The 17,614-nt window shown below is 39.1% G+C and overlaps 1 protein-coding gene across 1 annotated transcript; it reads right to left on the minus strand.

Annotated features, from left to right (window-relative positions):
- Nucleotides 1-8,879: 8,879 nt before the first annotated feature.
- Nucleotides 8,880-9,824, minus strand: LOC105061847 (olfactory receptor 51I2-like). Its single transcript, XM_010945982.2, has one exon. The coding sequence runs from the start codon at nucleotides 9,822-9,824 to the stop codon at nucleotides 8,880-8,882; it is 945 nt and encodes a 314-aa protein (XP_010944284.2).
- Between the last annotated feature and the right edge of the window lie 7,790 nt (nucleotides 9,825-17,614).

The raw sequence follows: 17,614 nt of genomic DNA on the forward strand, positions 1-17,614 counted from the left end.
GCGCGGTAACAATTCAGTGAGATGAGAGTGCCCTTCCCGCAGACACTGTTTTACAAGGTGGTAAGTAGGAGCCAAGGTGAGGAGAGTCCGTTTCCCTAGGCAGGATCATCTCGAAGGGCATTTCCTCATCAGGAGACTATCCAATACTCCAGTATCAACTGGATACATTTTCTAAATGGGCTGATGCAGTGTGGGCTCAGGACTCTCTATTGTTCTGTCTCACTTTCTGATAGGGAGGGATCTTTCTGGTGGTGGTTGTACATTTAAGCACAAGGAATCCAGACAGCTCAGTAGGCCATGTGCTTCTAAATGCTTTTAAGTCTCATAGAATCAGCAAACAGCTTATGGAGTCAGAATTGCTTTGTGAATTATCATCTTCCTTACCTCAAATAGTCAGGAGTCACTGCCGAGGAATTACCCTCTGCAGGGGAGGAGGAGGACTGCTCAGCAAGCGGAAACTCTACAGGAATGTCAGAAAGTGAGACTTGGCTTCGTGGGTTTCCTGTACTAGAATTAAGCATATGTGGTTTGTCTTCATACGTGTACTGTCAAGTGCTGATTTTTCTTTTCTTCTCTCACCCATGGAAAACTTGTAGATCAAATATTTATAAGAAAATAAGTAACATAGATATATCATCCATTAAGTGATTAATTAATTTGTTTGTTTTGAACATGAATAGCTCAGAAGTCAAATGACACCCCCTAAACATTTGCTGTTTCATTGAAATCTGCATAAGCTTCCAACATCTTCAAATGGAAAGGGTAACCCCAGCCAAAACTTTCTATACATTTCCGGAGTCGTGTATCGATCACCAAAAGCATTGGTGTGTGGCAGAGTCTATTAAGTTTAGACGACAAACAGATCTCAACTAACAGAACTGCAGAAAACAGAGCTGTTTATTGGGCAATCCTGATCTTCCATCATTTTCTGTCTGTCATGTTGATCAGGAAAATTTTGCCCTAAAATGTTTCTCAACTTCCATTTCTCCTAGCAGCGATATTTAGTCACTGTCCTTTACTCAGTCCTTGGCCTAAAAAAGTGCAGTGATTTTGGGGTGAAATGAATATAATTCTGGTGACAATCTGTTTTTCTTAGAAGCTTTGGTTTTTGTTTGTTTGCTTATAAGGCACACAGTAGTTTATTCACTTATTTATTCACTCAGCATTATTTATTGAAACCCACAATGTGGCAAGCATGGTGTTAGGTTGGAGGGCTCAGTGATTACAGAATTTTGTCATTAGGGTTTCTGAGAGAAACCTACCTGGAGAGAGATAGAAGACGGATGTCAAGTCTCCTGGGATGTTTACTAACTGCACATTCCTTTTAAATACCTCCTTACAGAGCTGTACCGCATTTGACTGGCTGCAGTGTGATGGCGGGTGTTAGTGGTGGAAATGTGGCCAGTGTTTTTGCGAACTGTGCCAAGGCGACGTATCTAAGGCAAATATCCCATATTATAAGCTTCCTGGGTGACAATCTGTATGTTTACAACGAAAGACAGATATAGGTAACAATGGTTTAGAGTCAGGTTTAATTAATTATTAGTCTCGACACTCAAGTCTATAGTCTTGATTGAGACAAATACTTTTGTAAATGTTAAACAGTTTAGAACTGATAGAGGCCAAATGACTTTTTTTTATATTTGACATGACATTGTGAAAACAAGGTCTTCTGTGGAAGTTAACTCAAAAATCTAAGAATAAAGAATTTAATATACAAATCTTGACTAAATGTAGAAGATGCAAGTAAAATAAATCTGAAACTCAAAGAAATGTCTGCTAAACAGATATATTAAAAATGATTTAACTGGCTTATAGACAGCAGATTGGTATGTCAACTATTCAGCTAGGTATGGAGTATATAATTCAACAGGAAATACTACTCAACATTTGGAAACCCAATAACTACAAGAACATTTTTGCAAATAATATAGAAAAATAGATTTTGGTTATTATGGGAAAAGAGCATTGTAAGACACAACTCAGGTATAAACCGGACAATTGGTCATTATTTTTAAAACTATCCTGTTACGTTTTCATCATAATTCCTTAAAGAAGCCTTTTAACATTTAGTTCATACAAAAATATTATAAATACCTTTATTATTTATAATTTACTTACATGTCAGTACCCTGTTTAAATACTTATTTTAACAGTTTGAGCAAATACAACTTATCTCAGACAAAAGGAGCCCTTTTTCGGAACCCTCCTACACTGCCGGTGGGGATGCAGTTTGGTGCAGCCACTGTGGAAAAAAGTATGGAGATTCCTCAAAAGACTAGAAATAGACTTACCATATGACCTAGGAATCCCACTCCTGGGCATATATCCAGAAGGAACCCTACTTCAAAATGACACCTGCACCCCAATGTTCATAGCAGCGCTATTTACAATAGCCACGACATGGAGACAGCTTAAATGTCCATCAACAGATGACTGGATAAAGAAGATGTGGTATATTTATATAATGGAATACTATTCAGCCATAAAAAACAACAACATAACATCATTTACAGCAACTTGGATGTTCCTGGAGAATGTCATTCTAAGTGAAGTAAGCCAGAAACAGGAAGAAAAATACCATATGAGATTGCTCATATGTGGAATCTAAAAAAATTGAGAAAATAAATATGAAACAGAAACAGACTCATAGACATAGAATACAAACTTGTGGTTGCCAAGGGGGAGGTGGATGGGAAGGGATAGACTGGGAGTTCAAAGTTTGTAGATACTGACAGGCATATGTAGAATAGATAAACAAGATTATACTGTATAGCACAGGGAAATATATACAGGATCTTGTGGTAGCTCACAGCAAAAAAAATGTGGCAATGAATATATGTATGCTCATGTATAACTGAAAAATTGTGCTCTGCACTGGAATTTGACACAACATTGTAAAATGACTGTAACTCAATAAAACAATGTTTAAAAAAAAAAGGGAGCCTTTTTTCTCACAAGTCTCTTAATTAGGGAATTGATCAATATTTATTAGGTAGCAGTAAAACTCATACATATACATACATACATCTATAAGAATTTATAATGGATTATTTTTTTCTGTTAAGAAAATAAAAGCTTTAGGGGGAGGATATAACTCAGCAGTAGAAGGTATGCCTAGCATTTACAAGGTCCTGGATTCAATCCCCAGTACCTCCACTAAAAAATGAATAAACAAGTAATTAAGTAAACCTAATTACGCCCACCACCAAAAATAAAAATGAAAAAAAAATAACGTGATGTTAAAAAAAAATAAAGTTTAAATTTTCTGCCTCCTCAACAAATTTCTTTCTAATCTCTAGTCACTAAAAATAGGTTATGTGTCTGTGCATGTGTCCCAGTGGTCCTCTTCCAACCAAGAGCTGGAAAGTGAGTCCTTCTGTAACACAGAAAGAAATGTGCTGAGATCCCTTCTTTGTTGAGAACTTAGCTCTGCATATGAGTATTCAACCGCTGAGACGCAGGAAATAAAGCATCGTCTAGTGTCACAAGTTCTTTGCTATCAAGAATCAGGCCCAACCCATCTCCAGATCCCCTCTGCTTAACCCAGAGCTAGACCTGGAGTAGTCACTCCATGCACGTGTGTTAAATCAATAAAGAAGGGGTCACTGCACAAAAGGCTGAGAGAAATACATTCACTGTTACGTGGTACTCACTCTTCCCATCCTCATGACTTCTTCTGTGATTCCTCAGTTCTTTAGTTGAGATGAGGAAGTGTTTCTTAGACGGAAACCTAAAGACTACTGAACACACACTCAACAGTGTGGTTTTTAATATTCAGGTCTGGATACTGAAGCATCTGATTAGGATATAATCAAAAAAATTTTTTTTTCTTTTAAAAGGAAGCTCTCCATTGTAAACATGGGAATCCCAGGGCGATGGGTTAATCTTAGTTCTTGATTTCTTTTTTCTTTCACTTTTTTTGCTCTAAATTGTATACAGAGTTAGCTATATCCATATATAAACAAGGATGGTTTTCCAGAATAACTGGAAGGAGGATTCTCTGGACTGAGAAGGGATAACAGAGTAGCTTTCCAGCTTCACTGGCTCTAAGACCCCCCTCTTTTGCTATGGGAACAGCTCAAAGTAGCACTTTTTCTTGAGGTCACTTCTGTGAGTCAGAGCTAAGTCTCTTTCTAGAAGATGTCTGACTCCCTCTGTTATAGCAATAAAGTTCACTTGTGCAATATTTTCTCTCTGTCCATAGGTTGTCCTTTTGTTTTGTTCATGGTTTGCTTTGCTGTGCAAAAGCTTATAAGTTTAATAAGGTCCCATTTTTTAATTTTTGCTTTTATTTCTATTGCCTGCTAGACTGCTCTAAAAGAACATTGTTAAGATTTATGTCAGAAAATGTTTTGCCTGTGTTTTCTTCTGGGAGGTTTATAAGTGTCTGCCTTGTGGTGTTGGGAATACCGTACAGCTGCATGTAAATCAATTAAGTTAGAACACTCCCTCACATCATACACAAAAATTAACTCAAAATGGCTTAAAGACTTAAACATGCTAGGTTTTTTGGATATAGATTAATTTATTAATTATCCGACAAAACCTGATGAATACATTTTATGATGTCTCAAATCAGTACTGAATTTTTCAGTAGGCAGACTAAACATACATACTAAACATATATACTAAAGTCACAAAGAAATAAAATGCAAAACTGTATAGTACATTTAGATAATTTTTTTAAATGTCAAAGTGTCAATGTCTTCCTCATGAGAAAATTAGAAATGTGTTGAACTTTACAACACTTATTTCAGGGTTTCATTCTTTTAATTGTCTTTAAATTAATACAGAGGAACATCAAAGTGTTATTTAATATCCATAGAATCCTTATCACCTATATTTTTGTCTTCTTTTTACAAATGAAATATCTGAGATTCAGGGAGTTTATGACACTCGCTGAGATGGAAAAGTTATTAGAGAAACCAAGATTCCAATCTGGGTGAAAAATCATAATTATAAACATATATACTACACATGCATGCATGCACACAAGCACAGTCACCATTTGGAAGAGGAGATTAAAGCAAAGTGACTCAGTTATACATATACATACATATATTTTTTCAGATTCTTTTCCATTATAGTGTATTACAAGAAATTGAATATACTTCCCTGGGTTATAAGTAGATCCTTGTTGTTTATCTATTTTATATACAGTAATGTGTGTCTATTAATTCCAAATCCTAATTTTTATCCCTCCTTCCCCTTTCCCCTTTGGTAACATAGTTTGTTTTCTATGTCTGTGAGTTTATTACTGGTTTGCAATTAAAATTTGTATCTTTTTTTAGATTCCACATATAAGTGATATCACATGATATTTGTGTTTCTCTGTTTGACTTACTTCACTTAATATGATAATCTCTAGGCCATTTAAAAATATATATATATTTAAAGCACCCTGCACAACATTTAGCAAATGGTAAACATACAACTATTTTTACTGTAACTATATCATTAGCATAACACCACCAGCCTTCTTTCCATAAGTTTCTGCAAAATGGATAATTATGGTATTTGGTGCATCCCATATTAAAGAAGATATAATATGCACACACCTATTCAAACTATGCTTTTTTGTCAATATATCTGGATACATATGAGCCCCACAGTACTGTCCTGCAGAATGGCCCACGCTTGGATCATTTCATCATTTTTTTTTTAAACAAAGCTGTTCCCAGTCTGTACACTGTTTTCATTCCTGGATAGAATCTTTGTAAAGTATCTGATTCACTTTTCTACATTAATTAATTCAAACCAACGTGCGCTAGAGATAACCGTGGCTCTAAAGGCCGTGTTAGATGCCCCTTTTCTGGGCTATCACCAACAGTAACCATGGCACCATATCTCCCCAGATTGCGGCTGTTCCCTGCACCAGTAATAACATTTATGTTTACTTACTGAGTGTTTTATGTGTTGGTCAACTTCATTAATTCATTTAAACCTTAGAACAGCCTTATGAAGCAGATATTCTTATTAGCTATCTTTTTTCACATAAGGAAACTGAGGCATAACGAGTTAAATAACTTTTCCAAAGTCACAAAAAGTATCAGTAGCAGAGCTAGTGTTCGAATCTAGGTACTCTTTTTCCTATTTTTACCGAGTATATTTGATTTACAATGTTGCATCAGTTTCAGGTGTACAGCAAAGTGATTCAGTTATACATACACATACATATATTAATCCTTTTTCAAATTCTTTTCTAAGTTATTATAAGATATTGAATAAAGTTCCCTGTGCTATACAATAGGTCCTTGTTGTTTATCTACTATATAAATAGTAGTCTGTGCATGCTAATCCCAAACTCCTAACTGATCCCTCCACCTCTACCCCTTTTCCCTTTGGCAGTCATACTCTGTTTTCTATGTCTGTGAGTCTATTTCCAGTTTGTAAAGAAGTTCATTTGTGTCATGAATCTAGGTTCTCTTAACCATTATACTCTACGGTCACACTGAATTCAGAGGGTAAGTGCCCCTCTGCTTTATTCTCCATGGACCCCTTCTGTGCCTGACGTGAGGTCTGGCACATCGTGGACGCTCAATAAAGAGCCACTGAATGGCCAGATGAGCCTCCTTTTCATTTGGTATCTTGCAGATCTCCAGCCCAGACTAAGTATCGTTGGTGTTAAGTATGTGTGGCTGTAGATGGCAATGCACATGAAAGATAAGAATTGCAAGATGCTCCAAAGCAGTGTCATCGACTCAAAGTCATACTAATTGGACTAAGGAGTGGGGCTTCCTGGGTCCACCTCCCGCTCCTCCTCTCACTAGCTATGTGATCCTAGACAATTAATCTATTCTGTGTGTCTCAGTGTCTTTACCTATAAAACAAGAATAATAATTTTACCTACATCGTAGGCTTGCCGATAAAACCTAATGAATTTTTAAGAATAAAATAAGTAATAAAATAAAATAAAATAAGCTTTGCACTTTGACTGTCTCCTAATAAGCTGTGAGGAAATGTTACCCTTAGTAGTACTCCGCTACTGGGAGAGTGAGCATCAGAGACTTTAAATGATGGTGTAGTTACTCCAGTTGAATGAAGAGATCAGTGGGATTAGTCCTGACATCAGGCCTGCCAGGGATACATAGTCTGTCATTTTGTTTTAAACTAATGATCTCATATTATCCTTTCATGCTACAGAGTGAACATTCTGACTAGCACAGGCTTCTGCTGAATCGGGATATAGGGGATGAAAGTTTGATGTGTTTCCAATATGCACCACAGAGGAGGTGAGTCCCTTGGGGCCTGGAATCAAGCCCCTGTGGGTAGTGACGTGGGCCCTCCACAGCCTGTGGTCACATCTGGAAGGGAGCGGCTCTCCTGGGACAAGAACCACTTATCCCCTGAGAGAAGCAGAGAGGAGCATTCAGAAAGCACCTGGTAGGTAGCCAGCAGGGGTGTCAACGCTCAGACTTCTCCCTTGTGAGGCTCACCTCCTTGAACTGTCTGATTATTTTCATTCGACTGCCCCCCCCCCTTTCGTTTGATTAAAAGCATAATGTATATGTTTTATGGAAAAGCAGAAAATGAAGGTAAATAGATAATAATCTTCCCAATCTTTCCTAACCAGAAACAACTACTAATAAAATTTCCATTAATTCTTCCAAATATGTTTTCCATGCAAATATATGCATGTTTAACAATAATATTACATCTTAGTGTTTCTACCAAGAAAAAAATTGAGACTATGCTACAAACACTTTTTATATAACGTTTTATTTGAAATACTGCTCTACAGTGGTTTACACATTCTTCTAAGCTATCCTATGCCAGAAATCTGCTGTTGCAGCCACATCTCCTTTTTTAATTAGTATAGATTTTTTTTGTTTTTTTCCTTTATGTTTTAACATTTGAGAGATCTACTCTATTCCTGTACCATTTTTTTTTTTTAAAGAAATTTTCAGAGCAGATAATCTAAACTGTACTAGAATTCTAAATTTATTTTTAAATCATTGTTCTGTATTCCCCTAAATATTCAGAATGAAGCAAAATGAACTGGGAAAAAACAATACCTTCAATATTTGTTCAATCTTTCCACCAAGGCACATGATTTGTGTCCATTCATTCAAGTGTACATCTAAGTATGTGATAAGGGGTTAATCTCCAAAATATGAAGAAACTCCTACAGCAGCAAAAAACAAAAACAAAAACAAAAAACAACTGATAACTTCATTTTACTGTGGGCTAAGGAATTGAAGTTTCTCCAAAGAAGACATTCAAATGGCCAACAGGTATATGAAAAAATGCTCAATGTCACTAAATCATTAGGGAAGTACATATTGAAACCACAATGAGGTATTATCTCACATCTGTCAAAATGGCTATTTCCAAAATTACACAAAGGCTGGGGAGGATATTGAGAAATTCAGAGCCTTGCACACTGTTAGTGGAAAAGGAAAATCATGCATTTTCTATGGGAAACAGTATGAAGATTCCACAAAGAATTAAAAGAGAACTACCTTTGGCATAATCTTGGGGAAAAGAATCATTTAGCCATTATGACAGCCTTCCCATGGTAATAAGTAACTTCCTCTGTGATGATTCACCTTAAAAAGAGATGATAGAAACTTATTATAACAGAATGAGGGAAGGGACAAATTTTGAGGATGTACTTCTTTGGCTTTAAGAAGAGGAAATTTTGTCTCTCTCTTTTTTTTTTTTTGGTAAATTATGACCTGGTGTACCTTGCCAAAACTCTGGTTTGGGCCTTAACTAGTGCCAGACTGTCATCAAATATCTGGTGACAGAAATCCTAATAGGTTTGTGCCCAAAAGGAAATTTTAAAAGTCTTGTCAAAACAGGTCTTAACACCTCAAATTTGTGAAGTAACAGTAAATATCCTCTGAATTTTGGCCTTTCAGTATGCCTCCTGATTAAAACTTGGATCCGACTAGCATTCTGCTAAGCTTTTGATGGATCTCTTTGGTTTTGATGGAATAGATAACAGGGTTGAGCATCGGAGGCACAAAGGGATAAATAAGGGACATGAGTGTGTGCACATGGGCTGGGGCATGCTTCCCATAGCGAGCAGCCATGGACACACCAACCATGGGCACATAGAAGATGAGCACAGCACACATGTGTAACACACACGTGTTGAGTGGCTTTACCCGTCCCTCCCAGGATGCAATAGCAAGTACAGAACGCAGTATGAACATGTAGGAGAGGAGAATGAGTACAGAGTCCATGCCAAAGGTAGAGATGACAATGAAGAGACCAAAAATATTATTGATGGTGATGTCACCACAGGGATGGCGGATCAGATCTGGATGCAGGCAGTAGGCATGGGATAGTACATTGGTCCTGCAGAAGGGCAACCTCTTCAGAAGGAAAGGCAGTGGGAAAACCATGCAGAAACTGCGGATGATGACAGACAAGCCCATGTGTACAACACGGGCATCAGTGAGCACTGTGGCATAGCGCAGTGGGTTGCAGATGGCCACATAGCGGTCAAAGCTCATAACCAGCAGGATCCCAGACTCCATAAAGGAGAAGAGGTGGATAAAGAACATTTGCGCCATGCAGGAATCAAAAGTGATCTTCCTTAAATGGAAGCAAAATGTGGCTAGCACAGTGGGCAATGTGGAAAAAGACATGCCTAGATCATTAACTGACAGCAGGGACAGGAAGTAGTACATAGGCTGATGCAAGCTCTGCTCCTCCTTGATAATGAAGAGGATGAGAGCATTGCCCACAATGGAGACAGTGTAGAGGGCAGCAAGGAGCAGGAACACCCAGTGTTGGGAGGTCTCCAGCCCTGGGAGTCCTGTCAGGGTGAAAGTTGGCAACTCTGAGCTGTTGTGACGGTTAGCTCCCATGCTGGGACAAATGTGCAGACTGCAGGACCACTATCCTGTAAAGACAAACATCCAGTTTATTCATGACCTAGACCTGATATTTGAAGACTCTCACCTACCATCCAGCCCCTCACTTTACACCGTTAATCAATTCTGTTCACCAAATCACTCATTTTTGTCTCTTTTTGTCACCATGATTTCTAGACTTGTCTTGTTACGGAAACGACAGGCCAGTCAAGAAACAAGCACCACTCGGAGGGTTGGAGTACTCAGATGTATTATGCCGGCGGGCTCAGAGGGCCTTCTGCTCCGAAGCTCTGAGCACCTTCAAGACATGCACATGAGGTTTTATAGGGTAAAGTACAAGCTTGGGGTATTCGGCCAATAGGCATGGAACAGCTTTAGCAGCATTATCATCACAAAAGTGGAGGTGGGGAGGCAGCAAACCAACATTCCAAAGCCAGATATGTCTCTTTGAAAATCCAGCTGGCTAGCAAAAACACATAAACAGCAAACCAACACTAATTAACCTAGATTTACAAGTTAGTCTAGCAGAACTCAGATCAGTATTCCAATACTTAGACTTGTTAGCCCAGCCCAGCCTCTCCTTCGCATTCCTAGACTTATGAGTTATCTTGTCAGACCAGCCCGGTTTTTCCTTCACAGTCTGAGATTTTTCAGTTTATCCAGCTGGTTAAACAGGGCTCACTGCCTTCCTTGACACCCTTGCCTGTTTCCTCTGTGCTCTATCTCACATTCAAAGCTATGATCTTATCAATCTGTGGGCATTTCTTTCTTCAAGACCTAAGACAAAATTCTGATGACTGCTGCCTTGACTACTCTGCCTTCCTGAGCATTCCACTTTTTCATCAAGCCATAAACTTTCCCCCTTCCCACTCTCTTTCTACTGAATATTTACTGCCTTATGATGACGCCCCCAGCTTTCTTATTCCTGTACAATCTTTCAGCTCTTCGATCTACTCATCCAAACTGAAGATAGATGCACAGAAAGATACCCATCCCTAGTGAAAGCCTTCTAGAGATTCATCAAGATGCGCTTGACTGCTGTATTTCCGCTCATCTTTTCGTTCTTCTATCCATTTATCTTATGGCATTACTTTTCTTTGTGAACAACTTTACGGAAAGTCTTCTCTTAATTAATTTCTTTCAGATCTGAATAGCACCTAGCTCCCTAAAGCCACTGGATTAATAAGCAGTTCTCAAAAGGAATATATATGTATGTGTGTGTGTGTGTGTGTGTGTGTGTGTGTGTGTGTATAACTGAATCACTAAGTTGTAATCAGAAATTAACACAACATTGTAAATCAACTATACTTCACTGAAAAAAAAACCAGCCCCTCCCCCAAATATCATTTCTCTATACCATGGAATTGCCTCTCAGTGTTCTCCATCTCTCTGAACAATACTATCATTATGCCTAAGATTGAGACTCAAAATCCAAACGTCATTTTGACTCTTTCCTTTACTACTACATTAAAAGGGGTAATAATCAATGAAAATGCTGACCCCTAAGTGCCTCTGCCAGCCTTTGTCCACTTCCTTCCACTGCAGTTTCATGCTTCAGATCCAAGAAATCACATTCTTGTACCATAATATTGCCCTCCTAATAAATCTCACGTCTCTATTTCATTCTGTAATCTGGAGTAGGACTAATATTTTTAAAGGGCAAATCTGAAAATGGTGCTGTTCTGATTAGAAACCTTGAATGCTCCCTTATTACCAGAGGGTCAAATTGAAACCCACTGGACTAGAATTAAAAGCCCACTGTGGCCAGTACTAAATGGATATTTCTGGTCTCATTCTAAAAATTTCCGGACTTGTACCTCCAGATATCCAGATGGGTGTATTTGCTTTTATCCAAGCATGAATTACAGCTCCCAGATCTCAGACTTGCCCAGAATGTGTGGGCAATATGTTCAATCCATCTTTCAGGGCCCAGGATCGGTGATGCCATCCTCCATACAAATTTGACTGGTGATTGCTAGAGGAGGTAACTTCTCTCCATGCCCCACCACTCCTACAGCTACAGGTTTACATCTTCTTTTGCGCCCCTTTCTCTGCCTGTTCTGCATTATAGCTTTCTATCATGCAGCTCTAATAATTCCCATAGAATCACGAATCCCATCTTCCCTCCTGACTCGGCTCTGACTTTTATTAATTGTTTCAGCCCCTGCTGCGCAGGCTGAGCACGGGAGGTGCACTCAGTAAGTCACTGATCCCTTCCGGTTTGGGGTTCTCTTCATTGTAAATTGGAGATGCGAAGGAACTTTGCTGATGAGGTTGCGAAGGTCCAAAAGTGGACAGTTGTGAAAACTCTTAACACCAAATACTATGCCACTTGGAGTTCCAAAGGCTGCTTCAGACCCCCACCTCCAGCCTCTCAGCTGCCTTTTCAACTCCATCTGCATCAGGTCTCTTCTGTCCTTTCTTTTCAGGATTCATTTTTTTTTTCTCCATTACATATTCATAGAATCTCTATGTTTTCCCCACCTGCAGGCTCCTCCTAAACATTTTTGTTTGCCTCTGTATGCGATAAGCAGACATACTGGAGTCTTTTAGCACTGAGTAGGATCTTGACAAATGGCTTCTAAAGCAGCCATTGTCTTTTTAAATGTCCCCTCTCCTACCAGATTAACTCTGAAAAATGCACACAAAGGTATCTACATCTAAAGTGTAGCCTGAAGGGGTTTCCATGCTGAGAAGTAATGCCTGAAGCAAAGGCATGGCAGGATTTCAGAGAACAAGAGCAACAAATAGAAAATGAAGAATCAGGTAAGTTTTAAAGGTGAAAACAAGCAGAGAAAAAAACCAAAAAACTGACCCCAATTAGGGACAGTCTTTCCTTCTTCAGATTGTCACATTATAACACTCAGGATTTCTCAGCTGGGTCAGAGTGCTTTAGAGCCTGAGTCTGGAGTGTCTGACCCTCCAACTTACCTACAGGAGAGAGCTCTATGCACGGAAGGAAGGGCAGCAGTCGGGGCCCTGCATGCCCTGCCCATAGCCCCCTATTACCTCTGCCAACTCTCTGGCCTGAGCAACATAAGGCTGCATCCAGGGAGTCCCTTGAGCTTACGTCAGCTCAGGAGCTCATGGGCCGCTGGGAATAAGGGCATCTACTGTGTCCCGCCCCTCTCTGACTTGGTGTTTCATTGCTCATAGGGGTATGCAGGAGTAGAAATAATCAGAACGGGAAGGGGTCTGCAAGAACATTGTATATAGCCCCTCGTTTTGTAGGAAAGGTCTTAGAGCCTAGGAAGGAGAAGAGACATCTCAATTTTATAGCTTGTTAAAGATCAACGGAGAATGTAATAGAAGCATTTATTTAGGTTAGGAGGTTAGGGGAATCCTCCGTGGGGCAATCTAAGCTAGCAGATACCGGATAGGGATCCAGCCAGATGAAGGGAAGGGGAGTAAGGAGAAGCTTCCAAGACTTGGGGAGCAGCACTTGTGAAGGCCACGTGGGAGGGGTCAACTTTGCATATTCACGGAACTGAAAAATCTTTGTGGTTGCAACAGAAAGAACAAATGGCTCAAGATAAAGTTAGAAAAAAAGGAAGTTGTCATATTACTCAGGGTCCTCTGGGCCATGTGAAAGTTGGATTTGATTATATTGGAAATGGAAATAATACGATGAAATTTTACTTAAAATATTTCTGTAATTTGGAAAGTAAATAGGAAAAGGGCTGAATAATGTAGGGAGATCAGCAAGGACGCTAGCGTAATGATCTAAGGTTGACATATTGATATTCTGATTAGAGAGTCACTGGGAATGGGAAGAAGTCGATTAAACAGATGTTTAGGAGGTAAAACTGAAAGGACATAATTATTTCTGCAAGTAGAGTTCACTCCGACACTTATTTGTTGAGCTCTCTTCTCTCTTCCCCTGAACATCTCTAATTTATCCTTCAAGACCCAATCTAAACTACTCTTCCTGATGTTTCCTATTTATAGCTGTCCAAATGTCTTTTCTGAAGCAGACTGACACAGGAAATGACTTGTTTAGTCTCTTGTCCTGATCACTGTGAGAGCAGAGAGGAGGCCTATCCTCTTCATTCTTCTACCTCAGACTCCCTTCCGTGTGGTTCTCTCTCAGGGATGAACTCCCACGAACCAAGACAGAGGCATACGTGCACAATGTTATCAATTAACAATGAGAAATAGAATTATTACGTGGGCAAAAATTTTCTTCTCAACTTGACTAGCACATCCTACCTACCTGGTAAGAGACAACCATAGTTACATTGGAGGTGAACAAAGAGAAAGAGGTAAAGGGCATAACCATAAAATTCAAAAGTTTTATGTCTTAAATTCTGAAGGACAAGTATCTTTCCCCAAAACCCTAAAACATTAACCCTGTAGTCCCCGGTGCTTAGTGGGCCAGTCATGTCTTCTCCTTATAACTGCTTGATGGATGCTGTCCTTCAAGTCTCTTTTTTCTTTGCTTTAATCTCCTCTTCCAAAGGGTGGCTGTGCTTGTGTGCATGCATGCGTGTGTAGTATATGTTTATAATTATGATTTTTCATCCAGATTGGAATCTTGGTTTCTCTAATAACTTTGGCAATGATCTTGGCAAGTGTCTTAAACTCCCTGAATCTCAGATATCTCATTTGTAAAAAGAAGACGGTAAATATAGCTGATAAGGATTCTGTGAATATTACATAAGACTTTGGTGTTCCTCTATAGAAATTTAAAAACAATTAAAAAATGAAACCCTAAAATAAGTGTTGTAAAGTCCAACACATTTCTAGTCTTCTCATGAAGAAGACGTTGATGTTTTGATGTTTTTAAAAAATGTTATCTAAATATACTAAACATAGGTTTTTTGTGTGTTTCTCTGTGGCTTTAATTCTGTATGTTTGGTCTGCCTACTGAAAACTCCAGTGCTGACTTGAGGCATTATAAAATGTATTCATCAGGTTTTCTCTGATGATTAAGTAAGTTCATCTTTATCAAAAAACCTAGCATGGTCACAGACACTTTGCAGGTGCTCAACAAAAATCAGCGTCACTTCTCTCCCATCCAAATCCCTGGTAATAAAAGATGGCCCTGACAGTGGAGATAGACCTTGGGACCTGAATCAGGAATAATTATGCACAAGTCTTGACTTTGTTAGCAATTTCATGGTGGATGTCAGCAAGCCTCTTACTCCTTAAAGTCTTAATTTCTTCATTACACAATTTGGGTGTGATAAAATATGGTCCAAAGACTCTCTTAATTTTAAGACATTTGAATTAGTATCTTGGGACTCAGCCTGCCCACACAGCCCTCAGGATTCCCAGAGCCAATTGGCTATCCCATCTTCTCAAATTATTTCCTGACAAATGGAAAACTGGCAAGTCATTGTAGTTCTGGTTCATGATGACTTACCATGTAATATTGAGTTTCATGGTCAACTGGATCATTATGGGCATTTGTGCTCCAATTTTACAAATGAGGGATTTGGAATTTGAGCGAACTAAGTAATTTTCTTAAGGACACCGAGACAGGGAAGGTGGTGGTTTTGAACCCAGATCTGGGCAAAGGGTGACAAACTGTCCCAGTTTGCAGCTACAGAGGGTTTGTCCCCTGTGCAGGCCCTTCAGTGCTAAACTAGCACAGTTCCAGGCAGACCAAGATAGTCACCTACTTGCTGACTATAACTATTTAAGCTCTTAGTGGTTATGTTGTTTTGTTTCTTGAAATCTCTTTGGGTTGTGACATAATTCATAGAAAGATCTCTAACTTGGCAATCAGGTCTGGGATTCAGTCCAGTTGTTTTCTGACTAATTGAATGGATTCTCTTAGTTCCTCTTCTATATAATGATGGACAACACAGTTATAACTCAAATCCCTGAAGCGTGTAAGGGGGAGAAGTGAAAGGACACAGAGGAGCCATCCACTCAAGAGTTTTCACATTCCCTGCTGCCCCAGCCACCTCTCTAAGTCCTGAAACTTACTGGGCCCAGGGGGCCCTTAAGATGAAGCTTTATAGCTCAAAGGAAGAGGCTGGCTGGGAGGTTGTGTGCAGAGCCCTCCATGTTTCTCCCTAAGAGACCCTTCACCTTTCCTCTCATCACTAGAGCTGCCCTGGGGAGGTAAGTTGGGGCTTCAGCTCTCCCTTCACAGAGGTCTATAGGAATCACATTTATAGCTTCAAAATCCTAAAGTGATTTAAGGTACACTTATCTGTCTGTGATCTAAGTTTAGAGATTTTCTCTTCATTCCACTTCTGCCCTCAGACCAATACTCCTCATCTGTAGCCCTCGGTGCCTGAGATCCCCCAGTTGTTGTTTGGTGCGGTTGCTTCTGTGTGATTAACTCGTACTCTAGTATTCTCACTGCAGAGTGGATACACAGCCAAGATAAAAGGAGAGCTTTTGTTCGGGAAACTGAGAGTGGTAACGCAGAGGACCAGGGAACCTCAGCCCCTAAATGTTCCTCTTCATCAGTTGTCATTTATTTAGTACATATCTTGCACAAGAGTCGTGAATATGAATTTTAAATGTTTTACTCTGTACTTTGCTATACAACAGCTGCAAAAATAAAGTATAAAGAAGTAAATTAAATTCATAGCTGGCAGGTGCTAAAGCTTAGGTAAAAACTCAGTAATTAGATTTTAGGAGAATTATTTACGTTATCTGAATTTATTTTACACTTCAAAATGTGGGTCATAATACATTCTCCCTTGGATAGTTTATTTATCCATTTAATCAATAAGAATGAGTAGCAGGAATCTCTGAATCCTAATCCTAATCTACGCCCAGAGACTTGGCTAAGCATTGAGGATAAAATAAGAAGAAAAAGAGATGATTATGGGATCCTGTAATTCACTGGGGGAGAAAGATACTAATCAAATGATCAAACAGATATAAAATAATTAATTATGATTCCAAAGTATGATAAGATTCATGAAGTATGTGTGAGGATACATAACAGAGACATACAACCCATGAGCAGAGAAGTAACCGATGATTGGTATCACTGCAAGATTATGTGTTCCCAGGCGGTGCATATGCTGCTGCAGGCCATAGTAAAACTGTTCGAATTTTTGCTTGAATTCTTATTTTAAAAGTGAAAGGAAACCACTGAAAGGTTTTCCATAGGAGTGTAATATCATTTTATTTATATTATTAAGGAATGATTTGGCTTCTTCGTGAAGAATGGATTAGAGAGAGGCATGACACTGAGCTGGGTGAGCAGCAAGAAAGGTTCTGCAGACATCCTGGGGAAAGATGCTGAGGGACAGAGTAGTGAGACAGATGGGACTGATGGATTAGCTGGAAGTGAGACAGAGAGGAGAACCGGTGTTAAGCATATTTTGGAAAGCTGGTAATTAGACCTGAGAGTGGAAGAGTGTGAGAGATTCCTCCAAAGTTTTTCTGGCTTAAGTGCATGGATAAATGCTGATGGATTTTCATGAGATAAGTAATATTGCAGAGGATCTAGTATGATGATTAACAGAAGTTCAACTTTGCATGTTGTGTTTGAGATGCTGATGAGCTATTCTAATTGACAGCCCAATAAGGAGTCAGGTGGTTGACTCTATAGCCAGAAGAGAAATCTGAGCTAGTGACATAAATTTGGGATAACTGATGTACAGAAGAGAGGTAAGAACATTATGAGTGGGAAATAATTTTGAAGATTCTGGTTATGAAAGAGAGCAGAGGAATGAGTGATTACTAGAAGAATATGTGGGACAATAAGAGGGGTTTTGTTGTTGTTATTTGTCTTCTTTGGGATTATATCCTGAAATTGATCCTCAATAAGGAAAAAATTGGTGTAGTTAGGACATACGAAACTGATAAGA

Source organism: Camelus bactrianus, chromosome 10 (genome assembly GCF_048773025.1).
Source record: "Camelus bactrianus isolate YW-2024 breed Bactrian camel chromosome 10, ASM4877302v1, whole genome shotgun sequence".
Taxonomy (NCBI): Eukaryota; Metazoa; Chordata; class Mammalia; order Artiodactyla; family Camelidae; genus Camelus; species Camelus bactrianus.

Coding starts and splice junctions, on each gene's coding strand:
- LOC105061847 (XM_010945982.2), bottom strand. CDS start 9,824: ATGGGAGCTAACCGTCACAACAGCTCAGAGTTGCCAACTTTCACCCTG.